Source organism: Medicago truncatula, chromosome 5 (genome assembly GCF_003473485.1).
Source record: "Medicago truncatula cultivar Jemalong A17 chromosome 5, MtrunA17r5.0-ANR, whole genome shotgun sequence".
In the NCBI taxonomy this organism is placed as follows: domain Eukaryota; kingdom Viridiplantae; phylum Streptophyta; class Magnoliopsida; order Fabales; family Fabaceae; genus Medicago; species Medicago truncatula.
In genome coordinates, this window is record NC_053046.1 from 17,860,428 (window position 1) to 17,883,865 (window position 23,438).

At 37.5% G+C, this 23,438-nt stretch overlaps 2 protein-coding genes and 1 long non-coding RNA gene across 3 annotated transcripts; 1 reads left to right on the top strand and 2 right to left on the bottom strand.

The window, feature by feature from the left end:
- Window positions 1-4,103: 4,103 nt before the first annotated feature.
- Window positions 4,104-4,814, bottom strand: LOC120580598 (uncharacterized). Its single transcript, XR_005646390.1, has 4 exons — window positions 4,735-4,814; window positions 4,495-4,575; window positions 4,298-4,397; window positions 4,104-4,199 (listed from the first exon to the last, which is right to left on the bottom strand). It is a non-coding gene; the product is annotated as an uncharacterized lncRNA (long non-coding RNA).
- Window positions 4,815-10,467: 5,653 nt separating this feature from the next.
- On the bottom strand, window positions 10,468-12,065 carry LOC120580630 (uncharacterized). The gene is made up of 2 exons (XM_039834655.1): window positions 11,447-12,065; window positions 10,468-11,135 (listed from the first exon to the last, which is right to left on the bottom strand). Exons 1-2 carry the CDS (start codon window positions 12,063-12,065, stop codon window positions 10,468-10,470), a joined length of 1,287 nt encoding a protein of 428 aa, XP_039690589.1.
- A 4,826-nt stretch (window positions 12,066-16,891) lies between these two features.
- Window positions 16,892-21,899, top strand: LOC120580631 (uncharacterized). The gene is made up of 2 exons (XM_039834656.1): window positions 16,892-20,319; window positions 20,585-21,899. Exons 1-2 carry the CDS (start codon window positions 16,892-16,894, stop codon window positions 21,897-21,899), a joined length of 4,743 nt encoding a protein of 1,580 aa, XP_039690590.1.
- The last annotated feature ends 1,539 nt before the right edge of the window (window positions 21,900-23,438 follow it).

The following is a 23,438-nucleotide window of genomic DNA, read 5'->3' on the forward strand; positions in this document are numbered from 1 at the left end:
TACAATATCTTGCAATGCTTTTCATCAATTTCATAACACGTTATTAGCACGATTTTAAAGAATGGGTCTCTCACTTATATAAGGTCACTTATATAAGGTGATAATTAAATTAATACACTGATCATGTGAATCACTAGGATATTATATGATTTGAATCGATGCATCAACTAAATGATCACATGTATATCCACAACCAAAAGTTTGTGAGATTATTATGTCAACAAATTTGACTAAGAGTTTATTTTCTGAACTTTTCAGAAAGCATTTGATAAGTATCATTTGTCAATTGATATTGAACAATTGGTAGCATATGCTCATAAAAATGGACTTGAAGATCCATTCTTTAGACATCTAAAGTTAATTGTATAATTGATACTTATCACACCATACCTTATAAACTCTAGTTTAGTTAGAGACCATGTCATATATAAACCCTATTTTGGGAATCAATAATCTTGTATGTTGAGATATTGATATGTATCAAGTCAACACATTACTATATTTATGTCCCCCGTTTAATCTATCATTAAATTTAGGTTAACAACCTAGCATTTCTCATCTAAGTAGATTTTGGATGTGTTGTGTATATCGCAATTGCTCCAATATAATGCACTGAGATAAATCTTGAATATTGGGAAAATATATTTGATATATATGAATCTCCATCTATCATTAATTGTGTTGAGCCAACTTATTTACAGCCCAGTAGGCTGTTTATCAATTGATGGATTAGTTTTCCCAATATTAGGGGAAGACGATAAGTAGTTGAAAATGTGAACCTGAAGTTCAAATAAATTATTTGAAAGAATACATTATTGTCTCGTCTTGATCCTTAAGATATAACTCATTTGCAAAGGTAAATAAATTAAATATCAGCTGTTAATGCTCCAAACGAAACAGATGCCTATGACGGATAATCTAATACTGCAAATGAGTTTCAATCGTGCTTGAAGCATGATAGATCAATCGGTTCCAAATATAAAAAAGTCTCGAATAAGAAAAAGGAGCTTAAAGAAATGATAACCCAAACGAGGAAATAGAAACTCTAAAAGAGTTTTCTGACATAACTGATTTATCAATTCTAGAAGAACTAATCAAGTACCTGAAACTTATGAAATATTGATAAATTATGTCATGAAGGAAAGATCTCAATGGAATGAGATGGAACCGAAATGAAGTCAACGTCGGCATGTTTTTGAATATAATATAGCGCAGCATGTGATAAGTAATAATGATGATCACACTACTACAAAATACCCCCTTTAATAGCACTCATTTTGGTTGTTAATAGCGCTTTCCAAGCGCTAAGAAAGCCCCCGCTATAATAGGTCAGGAGCCTATAATAGCGCTTTCCAAACGCTATTAAATAGCAATACGTTAATAGCGCTTTCAGAAAAGCGCCAATATAGCCTTATTCTATTGCTATTAAAATAGCTTTTTTAAGTGATGTTTCTTAGCACTTTCTTAGAAGCGCTATCGTAGCCTTTCTACTCAAATAGGGGTTACTTAGCGTTTTACTGAAAGCGCTAATAAAAGTTGCGTAATTTTTTTATTTTTTTTTTAAATCTGTAACTAAAAAGGCTATAATTAAACGCTATAATAAGATACTGAAATATGAATATGGCAAATTACATTCATGATAATCTCATTACAAATTGATCATAAATTTAATTATGAATGTCATAATACTAGTCAATCCACAATTGCCAATAAAAAAAATAAAAAATAAAAACTCCTAAAAGCAGCCACAGTTAATTATCAACAAAAAAACACCTAAATTTAAGAGGACTCGTGACACGCTATATAGTCCAGCACAACCAATTATGGTTTAAGTCTATCAGCAATATAGTCTCCTGTGTCATATAATATGAAACGAAAAATTAATTAACATAGAATTTCCAGCACAACCAATTACGATTTAAAATAACTCAATTAAAAAATGTAACGCCCTAGTTATTTATTTAATTATTTTATTATGTGGAGTATATATATATATTATTATATATGATGTTGGGTGATTTATGTGGAGTATATGCATATATTTGGGTATATGTGAGTTTTGGGTGATTTATGTAGTGTATTATTTTATTATATGGTTTCGTTAATAATAATTAAAATAAGAATGAGATGGTATTTATTTTGGTGTTTGGGGAAATAATAGGAGTTATTAGAAGTTATGGGGAGTTAATGAAAATAGAAGGGAGTTACAAGTAATGGGAAGTTAGGAAAAGAGAGGTTAGAAAGCTTTGTACGTAAAACTGACAAGTTAGGAGAAAAAGAGGAGAAGACCAAGTTAGAGCCAAGAGTGAATTTGTGCTGCATTTCTTCTGCAAAATTAAGGTAAGGGTGAGGTTTTCTTCAGTAATATAGTTATTGATTTCTGATTTTGTGTTTAACAGAGTTTTGGTGAGAATTTGGGAAATTGGGTTTTATGATGAAATTGTAGTTTTGAAGTTGTAAGCATGAATTTGATGTTAGAAATAGGTTCTAAGTGCATACAGAAAGTTAATTTGCATCTGTAAACTGATTTGGGGAGTGATTGGAAGAAAAATGGGATTTTTGGGAAAAACCAGGTTTCTGCCCGTACAGAAGTTCATCGCTCGCCTCGCGAGTAGCTGTGCTCGCCATGGCGAGTGAGCAACTTCATAGCTCGCCTCGCGAGCAATCCAACTCGCCATGGCGAGTAGCCCAGATTAAAACTTGATTTTTGAAAAGTTGTTATAAGATGTTTTGGGAATGGTTTAAGGTACCTAGATGATTTTAATGATGAATGGTGGAAGTCTTAGGTTAAAAAGATGAATAGGGAACTTAGAATTGGAGTTTGAGTGAGGAAATGTCACTTTTCCCGAGAGTACCTGATTTTCACTCGCCTCGAGTTCGCCTTGAACTCGCCATGGCGAGCTAGTGTTTTTGTGAACTCGCCATGGCGAGCTGATGTGCTCGCGAGGCGAGCTAGTGCAGTTTGAGTGCAGTTTTGCTTGCTTGATTGATAAGGTTTAAATGTTGTTGTTTAAGCATAATTTTATTTAATTGTGCATCATTCTGAATGGTTGAATTTCTGTTGGATGTTGATTGTTGATGAGGAATGCATTGTATGTTTTAACTATTGATCATACATGTTGTAATAATTGGAGTCACATGGAGTTGCATTGCATGGTCAGTTGTATGTAGATATACACAAGTAGGTCCATTGCATATGCATAAAAACAGCGGTGAGGGCTTCGGTCCTGGAGTACTAGTTGCTCAACAGCGGTGAGGGCTTCGGTCCTGATGAATGCTTTAACCATTCAAAAGCGGTGAGGGCTCCGGTCCTGATTGGTACCACATGCATAATGCATTTCATTAAGAAGTCTAAGATGGTGTCTTAGCAGTGGTCATGTCATTTGCATGAGTCTTGGTTGTTGTTCGGTTTTATCTGATGTTGATGTTGATGTTGAATATACATTTATTCATATATATTCATTGTGATCTTGATGTGTTGTTGATGTTATTGGTAATATGTACATTGTATACATACTTGCTAAATGGATTATTATGGTGATGTTGTTGTGGCTTGTGAATTAAATGTTGATATTTACAAGATTAATATGTTTGAAGTAATAGGGTGTTAGATTCATTTGATGATTTTAATATCTATATTTACTGTTGTGAATCTCACCCCTTCTGCTTGAAAACGTTGCCCTTCCTATGGGTAACTTGCAGGTGATCCTGAGTAGTAGGTGGTGGCTCAAAGTCGTGTCTAGGGCTCTGATACGTGGGATGGGAATTATCATTTTTGTTATTGTTGTTTTTCCTTTCCATGTATCAAAATTTTGGAACTTGTGGTGTGGAGCCTTTTATTGTCTTTGAACAATGTTGATGAATTATGCTAAGGCCTTTAATGTCGTAGGATGTTGTTGGATTGAAAACTTTTCCGCTGCTATGTTTTCATATTTTATCAAGTGGTTTGATTAAATAGTTTTATTTTCTATTTAAGAATTTTGAAATGACGTGTAGCATGCCCGTTGTGAAATTACTCTGATGTATTTATGCTATTTTACTGCTTATGGGTAACGGGGTGTTACAAAAAACGCAAATGAAAATTGTTGAAAAAGAAAATGAAACTCGCTAAGATACTCGACCATAAAGGTTGTCCAATCCTCCTCGACCTGAACTAGCTTATCTTTAGAATAGGTTTTACATTTGTAATCTCCAAAGTACTTCAAATATAAAAGTAGCAAAAAATTGAGTTAGAAAAAGAATGCCTAGTTATATATATGATTACAAATTAACAGTATATTAAAAATAACATACATACATTTTCGGGGATCATGTCTTGATTTGCCAATATTATCTCTTTCATAAATTGCATGACAAAATAGCCACAGTCAATGCCATTCGTTCGTTTGCATAGGACACTGGAAAAAAATTACATAATTAAAATTTCATCCACATTATGAATTATAATTACCATTGATTACGTTGTCAAAAACAATACCATTGATTAGAAAATACCTTTATTTTCATCCATGGGATTATACTTGACTTTGATTTTGACTTGGAATGAAGGGCACAGTTGATACACATGCATATTATCTATAAACATTGCATATTATCTATTAATACCCATCTTCATTCTAGATTTAGTAGGGCTCCCCAATATGTGTATCAATCTTGGCCAGAATATATTAGTACAACCGCAATCAACAATTTAACTACTTATGACCACAATACACAAAAACAACATTTTCTTACCGTTATTGAAGGAAAACAGAGACAACGGCGGCGACCACGACGGATGCTCCTTGAAGGAAAGCAGAATCTATAAGCAGCATCTATAAACAGTTAGAAGCTATAAGAATTAAGAAAAACAATTTAAACATAGAAGTCTAGTGATTTGATCTCCTGTATTCATATCTATGATAAAAAAAAAAGAAACATAGAAGTCTAGTGACTTGATCTCCTGTAAATATCACTATTAATACAGTTTGGCCATTCTAGTATACTAATTTTAAGTGAAAAGAAGTAAGACTAGCCATAATTGAGATCAAGAGTTAGATAAACCAATTTTGCTGCATCCCTAAGGCTTTCAGACAAGATTGTATACTTAAAAATGAGTTTGTGAAGGGATTTGAGACAAAATAGTTTTCAAGGGAGTAGCCATCCACGATGTAAGTTCAATCTTGTAGTGAGTTTGCTAAGAAAGTCTATATCAGCAAAAATGTTTTTTTTTTTAAACAGCATGTATTATTGAAACACACTCGGCACAAGACGTGCTAAACGGGTAGTCGGATAAAGCATACAAGGTAAAAAAAAAACACAGCAGCTGCTGCAACAACATAAAAACGCTGCTGATACGCAACTTCTAAACTCCAATATAGCAGTAAAACAACAACACAGCAGCACAGCAGAACCCCGCCAAAACAGAAACAAAAAAAATTAGTTCCAACCCATCGTAAGCTGCCTCCGCCCAGCCCTCAACAAACCACAAACCAGGCGCTAAAAAACAACACCTACTGACCCATCGTAAGCATGCTAGAAATCTCATGAATATTTAGAGATAGAGATCGTTGAGATATTAAATCGGGAATTTTGGACTGAAAATGATTTAATATCACAATCAATTTTTTGGACGAAATGAGGTTTCTCATCCAGTTCTACACATATTAACTGTTACACATAGCTAAATTTTCTATAGAATTAAGTATGTTAGACTAGCTAACAGTCACATCAAGCAAGTTGTGTTTAGCTAAATTTTGCCTAAATTTTCTATAATAGCTTTTTCATCATTACTGTTGGGGTTGGAGTTATGTTAGGGACCAAAATGACCCATGTGAGGAGGTTGAAATAGAACCTCAGGTGCGGGTCAAGAGGAATCACAACAGAGCCAAGTATCTCAATGATTATGTAACAGCTAAGAAAAGAGTTGGCCCAAAGAGTAAGAGGAAAGATCTAGATGATGAGTCACTTGTAGTTGCTAAGGATGAGTCACGCAATTACCATGTATTGTGCACATGCTTCCCATTCTGTTATAACAAGTTTATATATTATTGTACTTGCATGATTATGAAGAAAACAATGAATTAAACATTGATGATTTAGTTATTATAGCTTAGTCTCTTTTTAGTTTCTACTATTACAGTACCTTAATTCATTCACAGATTCCTTCACACACATACAACCAAATACATAATAAGTTCAAGGCTTCAAAGATCACTATATTATTATTTTTCAAACAATGATTTACACTTATGAGTGTGTGTTCATTATTTTCTAAAGCATGTCTGTCATTTACATATTGGCCCTTTAGCTCATGAACCACTTAATATGAGAACATAATAATTATTTCAAGGGTTAATAATATATTTTATCATCTCTCATAGTAAGACATTATTGTTAGGACTGTTAAGGGTTGGTGTTCTCTAAAGTGATTATTAAAAGACAAAATTTATTGAGATTGTGATGAAAATCTGAAAAGTCCATCACTGTGTATAGGACTGTTTGAATTGGCTTATTTAAGCTTCCCTACTGGCATAAATTTTATGATACCCTTTGGGAGAATTAATGAAAACAGCTTATGAGTTATGACAAATGAAAAAACAATTTAACATAATTTATTTTTTACTACATAAAAAGCTTAAGCAAGCTTATACATAAGGGCTTACTTATCATGATAAGCTGTAAATATTATGTTTATCCAAACAGAGTAATAAATCACTTGAGAAATAATCATTGGAAACCAAAATTTCACAACAAAGTAAAACAAACAATCAAACACACATAAACCACACATTATAAATCTCATAAAAAAATAAAAAATAAATGTAAATTTATAAAAATAAAAACAGATGACAATCAAAATTAAGGGCTTTCGATTTAACAGAAACAATTTTTCAGCATTTCACAAGAAACCCAATAAAATAAAAATCAGAGAAATAAAATAAAAAACTAAAAAAATTAAGGGGTTTTGATTTTCATACAACCTGGGTAGAGATCTTGAGCTAACTTGCTGACGTTCTCTACAAAGGAAGAGCTGAACTTGAATTGCAACACAAAAACAAACATTGAGCGATTTTGAGGAAGCTATGAAACGAAAAAATCGAAAGAGAAAAACTTACCACGGAATGACTTCGATTCCGACGTCGATTGTGAGAGAGAGTGACTCTGACTTCGATTTAGACCAAAGCAAGAAGATGGTTTTGGGTTTAGATTTTCACTGATGCAATGGAGAAGAAGGTGGTTTTGATTCAGGAGAAGGACGGTAGAAAGCGTTCTGACTTTGAATCCCAATGTTGGAGAGAGAAAGTGTTATGTGTTTTATTTTAGTTTGTGCGCAAAACTGAAAAAAAATAATCTGCCTTTTTTAATTTAATAAAGCCCAAACATAGCGTTTGTGACAAGCGCTATCTATACCCCCTCCAACAATAGCGTTTCGGAAAAAGCGCTATTAATGCGAACAATAATAATAGCGTTTCAGGAAAAGCGCTATCTAATCCAATTTTTAACAAGTTTTCCTTAGCGCTTTCTGAAAAGTGCTATAACAGGTCTATGAGTTGCATTTTTAATAGCATTTATCCAGAAACGCTATTAAAATAATGCTATTAAAAGCCAAAATTGTGGTAGTGTCATGAGTTAAAGTCTATTAAAGTTATAGATAATGAAAATATTTACAAATGAAAAGAGACAATTCTATTGAAATCAAACTCACTTCACAAAGTAGACCTTGTTTGGACTCGTAGTCTACACACTTGAAAGTGTGAAATTAAATATGATTTTTCATGCGAAAAGGAAATTAGAATGGATATATATATATATATATATATATATATATATATATATTATATGGAGTTTAATATGTTCACTTGAAGTGAATAGGTACACGTCTACCATTTATCTTTAAGAGACATATATTCTTTAAAGAAATATTCACCTGAAGTGAATTCAAAAACTTTTTCATAGTTGATTAAGTTCGGTAGCACATGAAATGCTCAAATTATATGAAAGATGTGTTACAATTTATTTGTATGGCTCACTTGATAGTTGATGGTTATATGAAACTTCCCGAATGATTTCATTTGCGTAATGATGACAGTTCGTCATATCACATTTTTAGAGTCTTTTTAGTTAAGTTTTAATTCCTTTTTTATTAGTTTAGTATTTAATTTAGAGTCATTTTAAATAAATTGTCGTTTTCGATTTATTGAGTCAAATAGTATTTTATTATCATTATTGGTCAATTAGTGACATATTTATAAGGCCAAGGAATGAGAAGAAATTATTGTGCAACTTATCTAGCCTATTGAAGAAAAAGAGGTATGAGTAGAAACTTAATAGTAAGGTTGGTGTATTAATACATGGATAGTAAAAGAAGTGGGTTGTTGACCCGAGAGAAAATTAACAAAAGAACTTGGTGAAGGCAATATAAAAAGGAAGCAGCACATCACAAAAGGGCAATTTTCACGTCCTGTGCAATTCACGTTTCGGCAGAAAGGAATCACGGTTTTGGAGGGTAGGAACCAGGAAACGGAAGCTGCGCATACACAAAGAAATAGAAGGCACAAGGATCGAAGAAAAGCAAAACATCTATGTTTCTAATTTTTTTTATTCGTGTTGTTTATTCATTTGCTATGTCTAGCTAATTTCTTTGATTAAGTCAAGATGAATCTATTGTATTTGTGAACCCACGTTGTTTTTTGACTCTATTGTTATCAATATAATTCAGTCTTTATTCAGAATTATTTATGTTCATTGCTTTTTATATGATTGTTTGCATGACTATTAACCCTAGCTTCTTGCAATCACATAAATTGATCTTAGGAATTGAATGACTACTAACCCTAGCTTTTAATCCTGAAATAGTAATTCTGTTTAATTCAACATAGGAACCTAGAGATAGGAAATTGAGGGTTATGACATATGAATTAACGTTCTGACATCGCTTCCGCGGTTATTCAATCGGTTTAAGAGATTAAAAGGTTATAACTTAGGAAAGGGTTTTGAGTCAAGAGATTGATCAAAGCTAACATTGAGAACTTAGAGAATTTAGCTACCACAGAGACCAATAGAGGATTCGAAAGCTTAATCATCTGTTTTCCATATTATCTTCCAACTAGTTTATTTACTTGCAATTTATTATTTTTATGCAATCAACTCAACTGCCTAGGGCACCATTGAATTTAATATATCCTTTATTTTAATGCTTTTGCCGAGTAGAAATTGAAACAGTCTCTGTGGATACGAACTTATAAATTTTATTACTTCGATATATTTTTAGTACACTTGCTAAAAGTTTATCACGTAAGACATACAATCAAAACTATTGAAGAGATGACATCATTTGTTCATTTTAAGAATATGGAAATGAATTTCTTATAATTGATTTTAAGATGATCATATAAATATTATTAGAACTCCTGAAGAGATTCTAAAATTAATTTGTCATATAAAGGTCAATATGAACAAATCTAGTTGATTATGTAATATAATGATTGTGATGTCACTTGATGTGAGTAAAGATCACGTCCTCAAGAAAATTATGAACAATTTGAATTAGTCAGAAACAACAATATCATCCTATCATTTTAAAATGTTAGCACTACATCAAGGAAATAGAGAATGCTCTTTATTAAGGATTATGATTTCACTTATACGAGAAACTTATGGTTCTCTTTATAAGGAGACTCTTTCTACAACTCAATATGAAGACAATATCTCAAGAACTGCTAAATTGGAGAAGAGCATGGAGATATACCATATCTTTCTACATAGTCACCGTCAAGTAAAGGTTTTGGACAACCAACATAAAAGATTATTTGACTTTCATCGGCTCATACATAATTGTCTTTATGAGGGGGAGACACAAATGTGTTCTGCACTCTTTTTTCCTTAACCGTGGTTTTATCCCATTGGGTTTTTCTTGTAAGGTTTTTAACGAGACAGATTAAGACACAAAAGGTTGTTGTACTCTTTTTCCTTCACTAGATTTTTTTTTCCATTGAGTTTTTCTCTAGTAAGGTTTTAATGAGGCACATCCTTCATGGACATCCAAGGAGGAGTGTTATGAATAAAGGAAAATATGATGTGGATGTCCATTGTCTATATTCCTTAACTCCTAAGAGTAAATGCCTATATTCATAGTTAATGACACTTAGTCTTATGGCTCTTCATGTACTTTTTTTTTTGAACAAATCAAAATGGAATATATTACTCAAAAACAGAGTGATTCACCCCGCACAAGGTGTGCTAAAATGATGAATCCTCTAATATCTGTTACAACACCACAACACCTAAAAAAAAGATGCCACCACCTAAACAAAAAGGTCCAAACACTTAAATCACACCCATACAAAAAAGGGGATGTCTCCACCAATCGTAAAAGCCAAAAGCAATAGGCTCAATATTCGAAGAAAGCCAGAGAAAAGAATTTAACTTAACTTTTTCGACAATATGTAACGGATCAATAACCGTATCATTGAAAACACGGTTGTTTCACTCCTTCCATATTCCCCAAACACAAGCAAGCCAAATAACCTTAAAAAACACATGAGTAGATCTAGGCGAACCCGCCAAATGAGTAAACTGAATGTAATGATCCTTAATAGAGCCTGGAGGAACAAAAGAAAACCCAAACAAATGACAAAGTAAAACCCAAACACTTCCAAAATATTCGCATCCAATGAAGAGATGACCTGTCGTTTCGGATAGTCCACACCCTCCAACACATAAATTGTCGTTTGGTTGAAGAATGAGACGACGCACCAAGTTTGCTCTTGTAGGAATTCTGTCTTGAAGCAACCGCCAAGCAAAAAGCGACACTTTTGTCGGGACCAATTTGTGCCACACGTCAATAAAAGCATCATTAGCCACCTGTTCTTCAGAATTTGTGAGAAAACGATAAGTCCCACCAACACTATAACCATGAACAGGATCTAGTAACCACCGCCAACGGTCCTGAATATGAACCTGCAAAACAACGTTATCCAGTAAAGTGATACACTCCCTCATACTCTCCTCCTCCCAAGCTAACAACCGCCATCTCCAAACCCACCCATTACCGCCCTCAACCCACCCCCAACGCTCCATGTCTGCCACCGAACACTTCTTATGCACCGATAAATCATAAAGACGACTAAATTGAATCTTTAAAGGTACTCCGCCTAGCCATTTATCAGTCCAAAAGAAAGTACTACTACCATTTCCTATCTCCCTAATTCCTGAATTCTACCACCAACCTCCCTGTACCGTGCCTTTAAGACACGATACCACAAGCCTTCTTTGTCAATCAACAACCTCCAACACCATTTCCCTAACAAAGATAAATTAAATTCACCTAACCTCCACCCCCCCAAACCACCTCGATTCATAGGTAAACAAATAGAATCCCATTTAATCTAAGCAATTTTTTTAGAGACCTCACAACCCCCCCAATTTTTTTTAAAAAAAATAGATTCAATAGAAGAAATTATACCTGCAGGTGCCATGAAAAAGGAAAGAAAGTAAACCGGAAGAGAGGATATGACATATTTCAGAAGAACCAAGCGACCACCAAGCGATAGAAATTTATTATTCCACGACGACAATCTAGCAACAATTCGGTCCACTACCGGTTTCCAGAAACTGAGTCTTCTACTATCTCCGCCTATAGATAATCCTAAGTACATAAAGGGAATTGTACCAGTTTTACAGTTCAACACCGAAGCCGCTTCCGTCAACCAATTATGAGAAATGTTTACACCTGTCAACATGCTTTTGTTAAAATTTACCTTCAACCCGGACACCTCTTCAAGTAATAATAATACCGCCCGAATGGTACGAACATTCAACCAACATTTTTCTCCAATAATGATAGTGTCATCAGCAAACTGTAGGTGAGAAATTTTAATTTCACTTTGAGGTCCAATACCATAAGCATTAAATAAATTTGACGACACTGAAGCCTTCATCAAAACATCAAAACCTTCGGCCGCTAGTAAAAATAAAAAAGGCGATAAAGGGTCCCCCTGTCTAAGCCCCCTCTGAATAGGAAACTCATCTGTCGGACACCCATTGACAAGGACCGAAGCAGTAGCTGTTCCAACACACTCCATTATCCACTTCCGCCAAAGAGTCGGAAAATTCATATTAAGCATCACATAATTCAGATGATTAAGATCAACCGAGTCATAAGCCTTTTCGAAATCAACTTTGAACAATAATAAATCTTTCTTCAAACGCTTTGCTTCATCGACTACCTCATTTGCAATAAGAATGCCATCAAGAATTTGTTTGCCTCTCACAAAAGCGGATTGATTATTGTCATACCCCAAATTTTGACCTAAGGTCCCACTGACACACGTCTCCGAACTCGGACCAGACTCACATTTCAGTAAAAAATTCGGCAGGGAGGTATTTTGAAATACCTCATAAAGTTCCGAATCGGGCCCTCTTCTCTCAGTTTTTAATTATTTATTTCCATCTTTTAATTTAGAACTCTAATTTTAATTTTAGTCCAATTTAGATTAAATTTCTTTTATTCCCATTTTAAATTTTCCTTTTTATCCTTTTTAAAACCAAAAATATAGACATTATCCTTTTATTATTAATTTTTTCTTTTTAATTAAAGTCCCAAAATTGTCCAGTGATAAGTCCAACAAAATAGTCCAAATTCAGATAAACAGTCTCTCATCTCAATCCTTATACACGTTCTGTTCCTTTTCCATCCCAATCCAAATCCAGTTCATGCCTCATCTGAAACAAATCCAGTAAAAAACAGACGCATTTCCCTTTTTCTCCTCCACAAGCTACTGATTTTTTGCTCATCAGTAACAAATCCTAGCCTCAAACTCACTCTATAAATAGAGACCTGCACAACAAAGAAAAAGACACAAAAAAAAACAGAGGACAACAGAACGCAGCAGAGCACACGAGAAACAGAGAAAAAGGCATCGCACAGAAACGGAAACACGGCCGCGCGCAACACAACCCACACACGCACATACAGAGGCGCGCAACCCCAAACCGTCACAACAGCGACAATCACACCACGAACCGGGCACACACACAGACGGTAACGCACGCACAAAAGGGAATTGCAAGCCAGCACCATAACAAAACCGGATTCGCAAAAAAACAAAAAGAGGTAGTATTTTCTTTACCTTTAGATCTAGGTCTCTGTGTGTATGTTTTTGAACATCTAGGGTTAGAAGTGAACGGAGGGAGGGAAGTAGAAGAGAAAGAGCGAAAAAAAATAAAAAAAGGGAGCTTTTTTAGCTCCGGCGCGGCGGCGCAGCCGCGATGGCTCGCCGGCCACCGCGCCGGAATTCCCCCGGCCACCCCCATCTCCAACCGGAGAAGAAGAGAGAGAACAGAGAGTTTAGAGAGAGAAGGGGACGGAAGAGAGAGAAGGAGGGAGAAGAAATGAAGGAATTAGGGTTTACAACCCTTATATGTCCCCAAACCGGGTCGCCCATGACCCATGACCCGCGACCCGGTTCGTTTCCTTAAAGTCCAATTCTTTTTTTTTTTTTTTTTGCTTTCTGCACACCCCTGTTTACTACTGCACCCCACCTTGTGTTTGGACCATTTTTTTTATTTTTCCTTATTCCTTTTCGTATTTGTTTATTTATTTTTAGCATTTTAATTTTTATTGCAGACCTTAGAATGTAAATAGGTTTTTTTGTAATAGTCATAGATTTTATATTTCTAACTTAGGGTAGCCGCGCTTTTATTCTTTATGCTCCGTTAGTTTATATATTTATTCAAAAATCACAAAAACATGCAAATAACCAAAAATCACAAAAAACATTTTTCCATAATAAACCTTGATCCTAAATCAAGCGATCGTCCTTTTTTTTCATTTTATTTTCTTAATCAAATATCAATCAATTTAATCATACTTCGAGTTATCTTTTTTTAATAAAAAACACGAACAAATTCTTATTTGCCACTTGGCTTTTATTTTTTAAACCTTTTTTCAAAAAACTAATAAAAAACACAAAACCAATCAAACGTCGTTTTTTACCCCGAACTACGAGGTTTTGATCCCTCACGGGTACGTAGGCAGAGGACCATGTCCTTCCAAATCAATAAAAAATGTAGATAATTAGGTCTTTATTTTTCCACTTTAATTCCTTCTTTTCAAAAATAAGCAAGCAAGTTATAGCACATTAATTAAATAAAATCAAGAGGTTCCCGTAGAGTACTACGGACATAGAGGGTGCTAATACCTTCCCTTTATGTAACTAACCCCCGAACCCTAAATCTTTTCAAATAGGGGTAGTTTGGGTAGTTTGAACTTTTTTTTCCCCTTTTCATAATAAAATTAAATGTTCAGTCGTGAAATAATTAGTGAGTCAAAAGCTAATCAAACAGCCTTGATCTCCAAAAAATGACGCGACAGAAATGGCGACTTCACTGGGGACCCCCTAAGAGGGTTGAGCCTAACTTGGTCTTATTTAATTCTCTATGCTATAACTTGCTAAAAAAAAAAAAAGATGGAAATAATTGTATGTATCTTTTATCTTCTCTTTTCTCTCTTTCTTCCTTTCTTCTTAAACATGAGTGGTGAGATAAAGCCCTACACCCGGGTTTGAGAGAAACATAAGATAGGACGGTGGTATAACCAAAGTGCCTTTCCGAGAGTCAAGTCTCGTGTTTAGGTTCATGTGGTATAACCCCACTCAATGGAGGGATCTTGAAAGTAATTTGTGTTGGCATGAATAGTCGTGTTGGCATTATATTTTCAAGTGACCGTCGAAGTTGAGAACCTTTAGTTACCCTTAACCCATCTTAGCCTTTTAGGACGTAGTGCGGTGGCTAATCAAGAGTAGTCTTGAATTAGTTGATACGCGATACTACACTCAAATGAAACTTTCCTACGGATATTATTGGATCAAGAGTAGTCTTGTAACCTGATAACATTCGGAGGTAGTTGATGACTTTGGGAACTGGATAGAACCCGTAATACAGGTACAAATAAAACCATAGTCCTTACCAAATGGGGGTTATTACCTTTAAACTCCAACATGATGAGCTTAACCTATGCATAATCATGCATACATGCATTCATTCATAATTTCATCTTTTTTCATCAAAAATATCGAAGGACTTATACTGTGTTTTGTAAATATCATAGGCATGGAAAGAAGAAATACTAGGAAGTTTACATTCAGGAAATTGGATCTAGAGAATTTAAAGAAGCTTGCATTTGAAGTAACTAGCTTGGAGAACTTTTGTGATCGTCATGGGAATTTGCTTGGTGTCCTCTGGACAAATATCGAAAAGGGGTGCTTGGAGACCTTGGTCCAGTTCTATGACCCTGCTTACCACTGTTTCACCTTTCCCGACTACCAGCTTATGCCTACCCTTGAAGAATACTCTCACTTAATTGGCCTACCCGTACTTGATAAGGTACCTTTTACTGGCTTAGAACCCTTTCCCAAAGCTGCCACTATTGCAAACGCCCTCCATCTCAAAACCTCTCTCATAAAAGAAAAACTCACCCTAAAAGGGAATCTCCCAAGTTTACCTACTAAATTTCTTTACCAACAAGCCTCCGATTTCTCCAAAACAAACAATGTTGAGGCCTTTTACTCTATCCTAGCTTTACTCATCTATGGCCTAGTATTGTTCCCAAATATTGATAACTATGTTGACATCCATGCCATTCAAATTTTCCTCACAAAGAACCCAGTCCCCACATTGTTAGCTGATATATATCATTCCATTCACGATCGAACCCAAGTAGGTCGTGGAGCTATCCTCGGTTGCGCACCTTTACTATACAAATGGTTTGCCTCCCACTTACCTCAGACTCATTCTTTTCAAGCCAACCCAGAAAATCTCTCCTGGCCCAAAAGAATCATGTCCCTTACACCATCCGACATAACCTGGTACCGTGCCACTTGTAACTTCACGAACATCATTGTCAGTTGTGGAGAATACTCAAATGTACCCCTTCTCGGTACGCAAGGAGGAATCAGCTACAATCCTATCCTTGCCAAACGTCAGTTCGGATGTCCAATGGAAGCTAAGCCAGATAACATCTACCTACAAGGTGAATTCTACTTCAACCATGAAGATCCCTCAAACAAAAGAGGGAGATTTGTCCAAGCATGGCATGCCATTCGCACACTCAATAGAAGCCAATTGGCGAGGAGATCAGACTCTTTACAGGGGTCTTACACTCAATGGGTCATCAATAGAGCTTCCGATTTGGTCTTACCCTATCATTTGCCGAGGTACCTATCTTCAACAACCCCAGCGCCGGCTTTACCCTTGGCCCCCGCAACTGTGGAGGAATGTCAAGAGAAGTTGGCCCGATCGGAATGTGTGGGTGCTACCTGGAAAAGGAAGTATGATGAAGCTATGCTCAAGATGGAAACTATGAGTGGTGAGATAGAGCAACGAGAGCATAAGGTTCACAAGCTGAGACGACAAATAGTAAAAAAGAATGTTCAGATCCGAGCTCAGAGCACAAGGCTATCACAATTTATCAGCGCAGGGGAGCGCTGGGAGTTCTTCAAGGATGCACATTCAGATTCTGATGAATAGTCTACTTCAAAGAGCTCGAGAGTTCCCAGTTTTTCTTTTGTTCTTAGCTTTAAGTTAGATATTTATCTTATTTTATTTTTGCAAAGTCTATCCCTTGGCTTTGTTGTTTAGAAAGGGAATTATCTCGTAGTATGCAAATTATTCAATGGAACTCTCAGCTATGATATTTACAAAAATACTTTCCATAAGTCCTTCGATAAAAAATAAGTCTATATTTTTGCATAAACATCATGCATCATCCTGCATTTCATAGTCTCAAGTCAAAGTCTCACACAAACTTTCTTTCCCAGAGAAAAAGGTCAACTCGTTTCAAAAGGTGGCCCCACGTATCGTCTACAAGTCAACTCGTACTCACTACACTCGAGCAAACGTAAAGAAGAGGATGGATTACCTTGAGCAGGAAAATCGGGTACTTCGTGAAGAAATGACAGTCATGCAGACTAGGATGGACGAGATGGCTGAATTAATAAAAACAATGGCAGAAACTCAGACTCAAGCTCAAGCACAGATTCAAGCACAAGCGCAAGCATTGGCACAAGCGCAAACTCAAGCTCAGGCCGTAACAGAAGCGCAGGCCCGATCACAAGCACCTCCACCTCCTCCTCCTGTCAGAACTCAGGCCGAGGCATCTTCTTCTTGGACACTATGTGCTGACACTCCAACGCGGTCCGCTCCGCAACGTTCCGCGCCTTGGTTTCCACCTTTCACTGCTGGGGAGATATTTCGTCCTATCACTTGTGAAGCTCAGATGCCCACTCACCAGTACACGGCTCAAGTACCCCTACCTGCCATGAGGGTCACTCCAGCCACCATGACCTACTCAGCACCTGTGATACATACAATTCCGCAAACTGAAGAACCTATCTTTCATTCAGGGAATGTAGAGGCTTACGAGGAAGTAAGCGACCTACAAGAAAAGTATGATGAACTACGCCGAGACATGAAAGCCCTCCGTGATAAAGGGAAATTTGGGAAGACTGCGTACGATCTCTGTTTGGTACCGAGTGTGCAGGTGCCTCACAAATTCAAGATCCCAGATTTCGAGAAATACAAAGGAAGTTCTTGTCCTGAGGAACATCTAAAAATGTATGTGAGAAGGATGCCTGCGTATGCCCAAGATGATCAGATTCTTATTTACTATTTCCAAGAAAGCTTGACCGGCCCTGCTTCAAAGTGGTACACAAACCTAGACAAAACAAGGGTTCAAACTTTCCGTGACCTTTGTGAAGCTTTTGTGGAACAGTACAGTTACAATGTAGACATGACTCCGGACCGAAGTGATCTCCAAGCCATGACTCAGGGAGATAAAGAGACGTTCAAAGAGTACGCCCAACGGTGGAGAGACACCGCTGCCCAAGTCAGCCCACGAATTGAGGAGAAAGAGATGACCAAGCTCTTCCTAAAAACTTTGAATCATTTTTATTACAAAAAGATGGTCGGGAGTACACCAAAGAGCTTCGCAGAGATGGTTGGTATGGGAGTACAGTTAGAAGAAGGAGTCCGAGAAGGACGCTTAGTAAAGAATGCAACTCCTGCCAATGGGACCAAGAAGACCGGGAATCATTTCCCGAGGAAGAAAGAGCAAGAAGTCGGTATGGTGACTCATGGAATGCCTCAACAAACTTATCCAGCCTATCAACACATTGCTGCCATCACACCCACCTCTCACCCTTTTCAACAAACAAATAACCATTCTCAAATACCGCAATATCCTCAAATACCGCAATATCCTCAAATACCACAATATCCTCAATTCCCACAAAATCCTTCACCACAAAATACTCAACAACAAAATTTCCAACAACAACCATACCAACAATTCCCATACCAACAATACCCTCAACAAAATTTCCAACAACAACCTTATCAACAACGCCCACAACAACCGCGACCACCAAGAATGCCGATTAACCCAATACCAGTCACCTATGCAGAATTACTTCCCGGCTTACTCAAGAAAAACCTTGTCCAAACTAGAACAGCTCCTCCTATCCCAGAAAAACTACCATCTTGGTATAGACTTGACCAAACTTGTGACTTCCATGAAGGGGGCCGTGGCCATAACATTGAAACTTGTTATGCCTTTAAAAGCACAGTGCAGAGGTTGATCAATGATGGAAAAATAACTTTCACAGACTCGGCGCCAAATGTTCAAACAAACCCATTGCCGAATCACGGTGCCGCAACAGTCAACATGATCGAAGATTGTCAAAAGACTCGTCCCATTCTGAATGTTCAACATATTAGAACACCCTTGGTCCCGTTACATGCCAAGTTATGCAAAGTCGACCTTTTTGAGCATGATCATGATCTCTGTGAAATATGCCTTATGAACTCCGGAGGATGTCAGAAAGTAAGGAATGATATTCAAGGGCTTCTAAACCGAGGAGAGCTTGTGGTCGAAAGGAGGTGTGATGATGTGTGTGTAATAACTCCTGAGGGGCCTTTGGAGGTATTTTATGACAGTCGAAAGTCAACTATCACCCCTCTGGTGATTTGCTTACCGGGTCCACTGCCATATGCTTCTGAAAAAGCCATTCCATACAAATACAATGCCACCATGATTGAAGAGGGTCGTGAGGTTCCAATACCGCCTTTGTCTAGTGTGGATAATATTGTTGAAGACAGTAGAGTTCTGAGAAATGGGCGCGTTGTTCCCATAGTGTTCCCAAAGAAGATTGATGCTACAATAAACAAGGAGGTTCGGACTAAAGATGCTGGTATCGCCAAAGAAGTGGATCAACCCAATGGGGCTGGTACAAGTGCAGAGTTTGATGAGATTCTCAAGTTAATAAAGAAGAGCGAGTACAAGGTTGTTGACCAACTGATGCAGACTCCATCCAAAATATCCATAATGTCTTTATTACTAAATTCTGAGGCCCATAAAGATGCATTAATGAAGGTCTTAGAACAAGCTTTTGTGGATTATGATGTAACGGTGGGTCAGTTTGGCGGAATAGTAGGGAACATCACTGCATGCAACAACTTGAGTTTCAGTGATGAAGAGCTCCCAGCAGAAGGAAGGAACCATAATCGGGCGCTGCATATATCTGTGAACTGTAAAACCGATGCTTTGTCAAAAGTGCTGGTGGATACTGGATCATCTTTGAATGTGTTGTCCAAAACAACTTATACCCAACTCACATACCAAGACGCACCTTTGAGACGAAGTGGGGTAATGGTGAAAGCTTTTGATGGCTCGAGGAAGGATGTCCTTGGAGAGGTGGTTCTACCCATCACAGTTGGGCCACAAGTTTTCCAAGTTAATTTTCAAGTCATGGACATTCAAGCTTCGTATAGTTGCCTACTGGGTCGACCCTGGATTCACGAGGCAGGGGCTGTCACATCCACGCTGCATCAAAAGCTGAAGTTTGTAAAGAATGGGAAGCTAGTAACTGTAAACGGTGAAGAGGCTTTATTGGTGAGTCATTTGTCATCCTTCTCTTTCATTGGGGCAGACGATGTCGAAGGGACACCTTTTCAAGGGTTTACTATAGAAGATAAGAATACCAAGAGGAATGAAGCCTCTATCTCGTCTCTGAAAGATGCTCAGAAGGTCATACAAGCAGGAGGGTCCACAAGCTGGGGAAAGCTGATAGAGCTTCCAGAAAACAAGCACCGAGAAGGTTTGGGTTTCTTCCCATCTACTGGTTTGTCCACAGCCAAGAAGGGCACTTTCCACAGTTCGGGCTTTATCCATGCAATCATTGAAGATGATCCTGAAAGTGTGCCACGAGGTTTTATAACGCCAGGAGTATCCAGCCACAATTGGGTTGCTGTAGATGTTCCTTTTGTTGCTCACTTGTCCAAGTAATGCATTTGTCTAGTTTATGCTTTTCTTTTCAAAAAAAAAAAAACAACATCCTTTCGCCCGCCCCAAGCGAAAGTGAGCTTATCTAGGGCTTTTTATTTCAAGAAATTATCATCAATAAAATAAAAACGTCGTTTTTTTCCCGATGTTTTGTCTCATTTTTTTTATGCTTTTCTGAAAAGTGGTAATACAAAAAACCCAACATGAATTTTCAAAAAAATCTGCATGTATCTTCTTTCTAAAAATCATCCATCACATGTGCAGATTAGAAATCGACGAACCCGTTGAACAACATAACCCTATGATCTCTCCCAACTTTGAGTTCCCTGTGTATGAGGCGGAGGAAGAAGAGAATGAAGAGATCCCTGACGAAATCTCTCGACTACTCGAACAAGAAAAGAAGACCATTCAGCCTTATGGGGACGAACTAGAAGTGATTAACTTGGGCACCAAAGAAGACAAGAAAGAAATCAAGGTTGGGGCATCGCTCGGAACAAGTGTTAAAAAGCAAGTGATAGAGCTCCTCAAAGAATATGTTGATGTGTTTGCCTGGTCCTACCAAGATATGCCGGGTCTAGACACTGATATTGTGGTACATCACCTACCTTTGAAACCTGAGTGTCCGCCGGTCAAACAAAAGTTGAGAAGAACACGTCCTGACATGGCTCTCAAAATCAAAGAAGAGGTACAGAAACAGATCGACGCTGGTTTCCTCATCACATCAAATTACCCCCAGTGGTTAGCTAACATAGTGCCTGTTCCAAAGAAAGATGGTAAGGTCAGAATGTGTGTTGACTACCGTGATTTAAACAAAGCTAGCCCGAAAGACGACTTCCCTTTACCTCATATTGACGTGTTGGTCGACAGTACTGCAAAGTCTAAAGTCTTCTCATTCATGGATGGATTCTCCGGTTATAATCAAATCAAGATGGCACCCGAAGATAGAGAGAAAACATCATTTATTACACCTTGGGGCACTTTCTGTTACAAAGTAATGCCGTTCGGTTTAATCAATGCCGGAGCTACTTATCAGAGGGGTATGACTACTCTTCTCCACGATATGATACATAAAGAGATTGAAGTCTATGTGGATGATATGATAGTCAAGTCGATTACTGAAGAAGACCATGTCAAGTATCTACAGAAGATGTTCCAGCGCCTAAGGAAGTACAAACTTCGTCTAAATCCCAACAAATGCACTTTTGGTGTCAGATCCGGAAAGCTTCTAGGTTTCATTGTCAGCCAGAAAGGCATCGAAGTAGATCCTGACAAAGTCAAAGCCATCAGAGAGATGCCTGCTCCGAGAACAGAAAAAGAAGTAAGGGGTTTTCTTGGACGACTAAATTACATCTCCCGGTTCATTTCTCATATGACTGCAACTTGTGGGCCGATATTCAAACTACTCCGCAAAGAACAAGGTATTGTGTGGACCGAAGATTGCCAGAAGGCTTTTGACAGCATAAAGAAGTACTTGCTAGAACCACCGATTCTCATCCCTCCAGTTGAAGGAAGACCTTTGATCATATACCTAACGGTGCTAAGAAAATTCCATGGGTTGTGTGCTCGGACAACAAGATGAAACCGGAAGAAAAGAGCACGCCATTTATTATTTAAGCAAGAAGTTTACTGAATGTGAATCTCGCTACTCCATGCTCGAGAAGACATGTTGTGCTCTAGCCTGGGCTGCCAAGCGCCTCCGTCATTATATGATTAATCACACTACTTGGCTGATATCTAAAATGGATCCAATCAAGTACATATTTGAGAAGCCCGCTTTGATAGGAAGGATTGCACGGTGGCAGATGCTACTATCTGAATATGATATCGAGTACCGTTCCCAGAAGGCAATTAAAGGCAGTATTCTTGCTGATCACTTGGCTCACCAACCACTTGAAGACTATCGACCTATCAAGTTTGACTTTCCTGATGAAGAGATTATGTATCTAAAGATGAAAGATTGTGACGAGCCACTATTCGGAGAAGGTCCTGATCCAGATTCAGTGTGGGGTTTGATATTTGATGGGGCTGTCAATGTATACGGCAACGGCATAGGAGCAGTACTCCTTACTCCTAAGGGTACTCACATCCCTTTCACAGCAAGACTCCGGTTTGACTGCACAAACAACATCGCTGAATATGAAGCCTGCATCATGGGTATTGAAGAAGCCATTGATCTAAGAATCAAGAACATCGAAATATATGGAGATTCAGCTCTTGTAATCAACCAGATCAAAGGAAAATGGGAAACTCTTCATGCAGGACTAATACCTTATCGAGACTATGCAAGACGTTTATTGACCTTCTTCAACAAAGTGGAATTACATCATATTCCTCGGGATGAGAATCAGATGGCGGATGCCTTGGCTACTTTGTCTTCAATGATCAAGGTGAATCATCACAATGACGTGCCACTAATCAGTGTCAAATTCCTTGATAGACCCGCTTATGTGTTTGCCGCTGAAGTAGTTTTCGACGATAAACCGTGGTTTCATGATATTAAAGTGTTTCTCCAAACTCGAGAGTATCCTCCTGGAGCATCCAACAAAGATAAGAAGACTCTCAGAAGATTATCTAGTAATTTCTTCCTGAATGGGGATATCTTGTACAAAAGAAACTTTGACACGGTCTTGCTCAGATGTGTAGACAAATATGAAGCTGATTTATTGATACATGAAATACACGAAGGATCCTTCGGAATTCATCCTAATGGGCACACAATGGCTAAAAAGATATTGCGAGCAGGCTACTACTGGATGACAATGGAATCAGATTGCTACAAGCATACCAGAAAGTGTCACAAGTGTCAGATATACGCCGACAAGATTCATATGCCGCCAACTACACTCAATTTGCTTTCCTCTCCGTGGCCTTTCTCTATGTGGGGCATTGACATGATCGGAAGGATTGAGCCCAAAGCTTCAAATGGACACCGTTTTATCCTAGTGGCTATTGACTACTTCACTAAGTGGGTTGAGGCCGCATCGTATGCCAATGTGACCAAACAAGTAGTGGTCAAATTTATCAAGAATCATATCATTTGTCGCTATGGCATCCCCAACCGGATCATCACCGACAACGGAACAAATCTAAACAACAAGATGATGAAAGAATTGTGTGA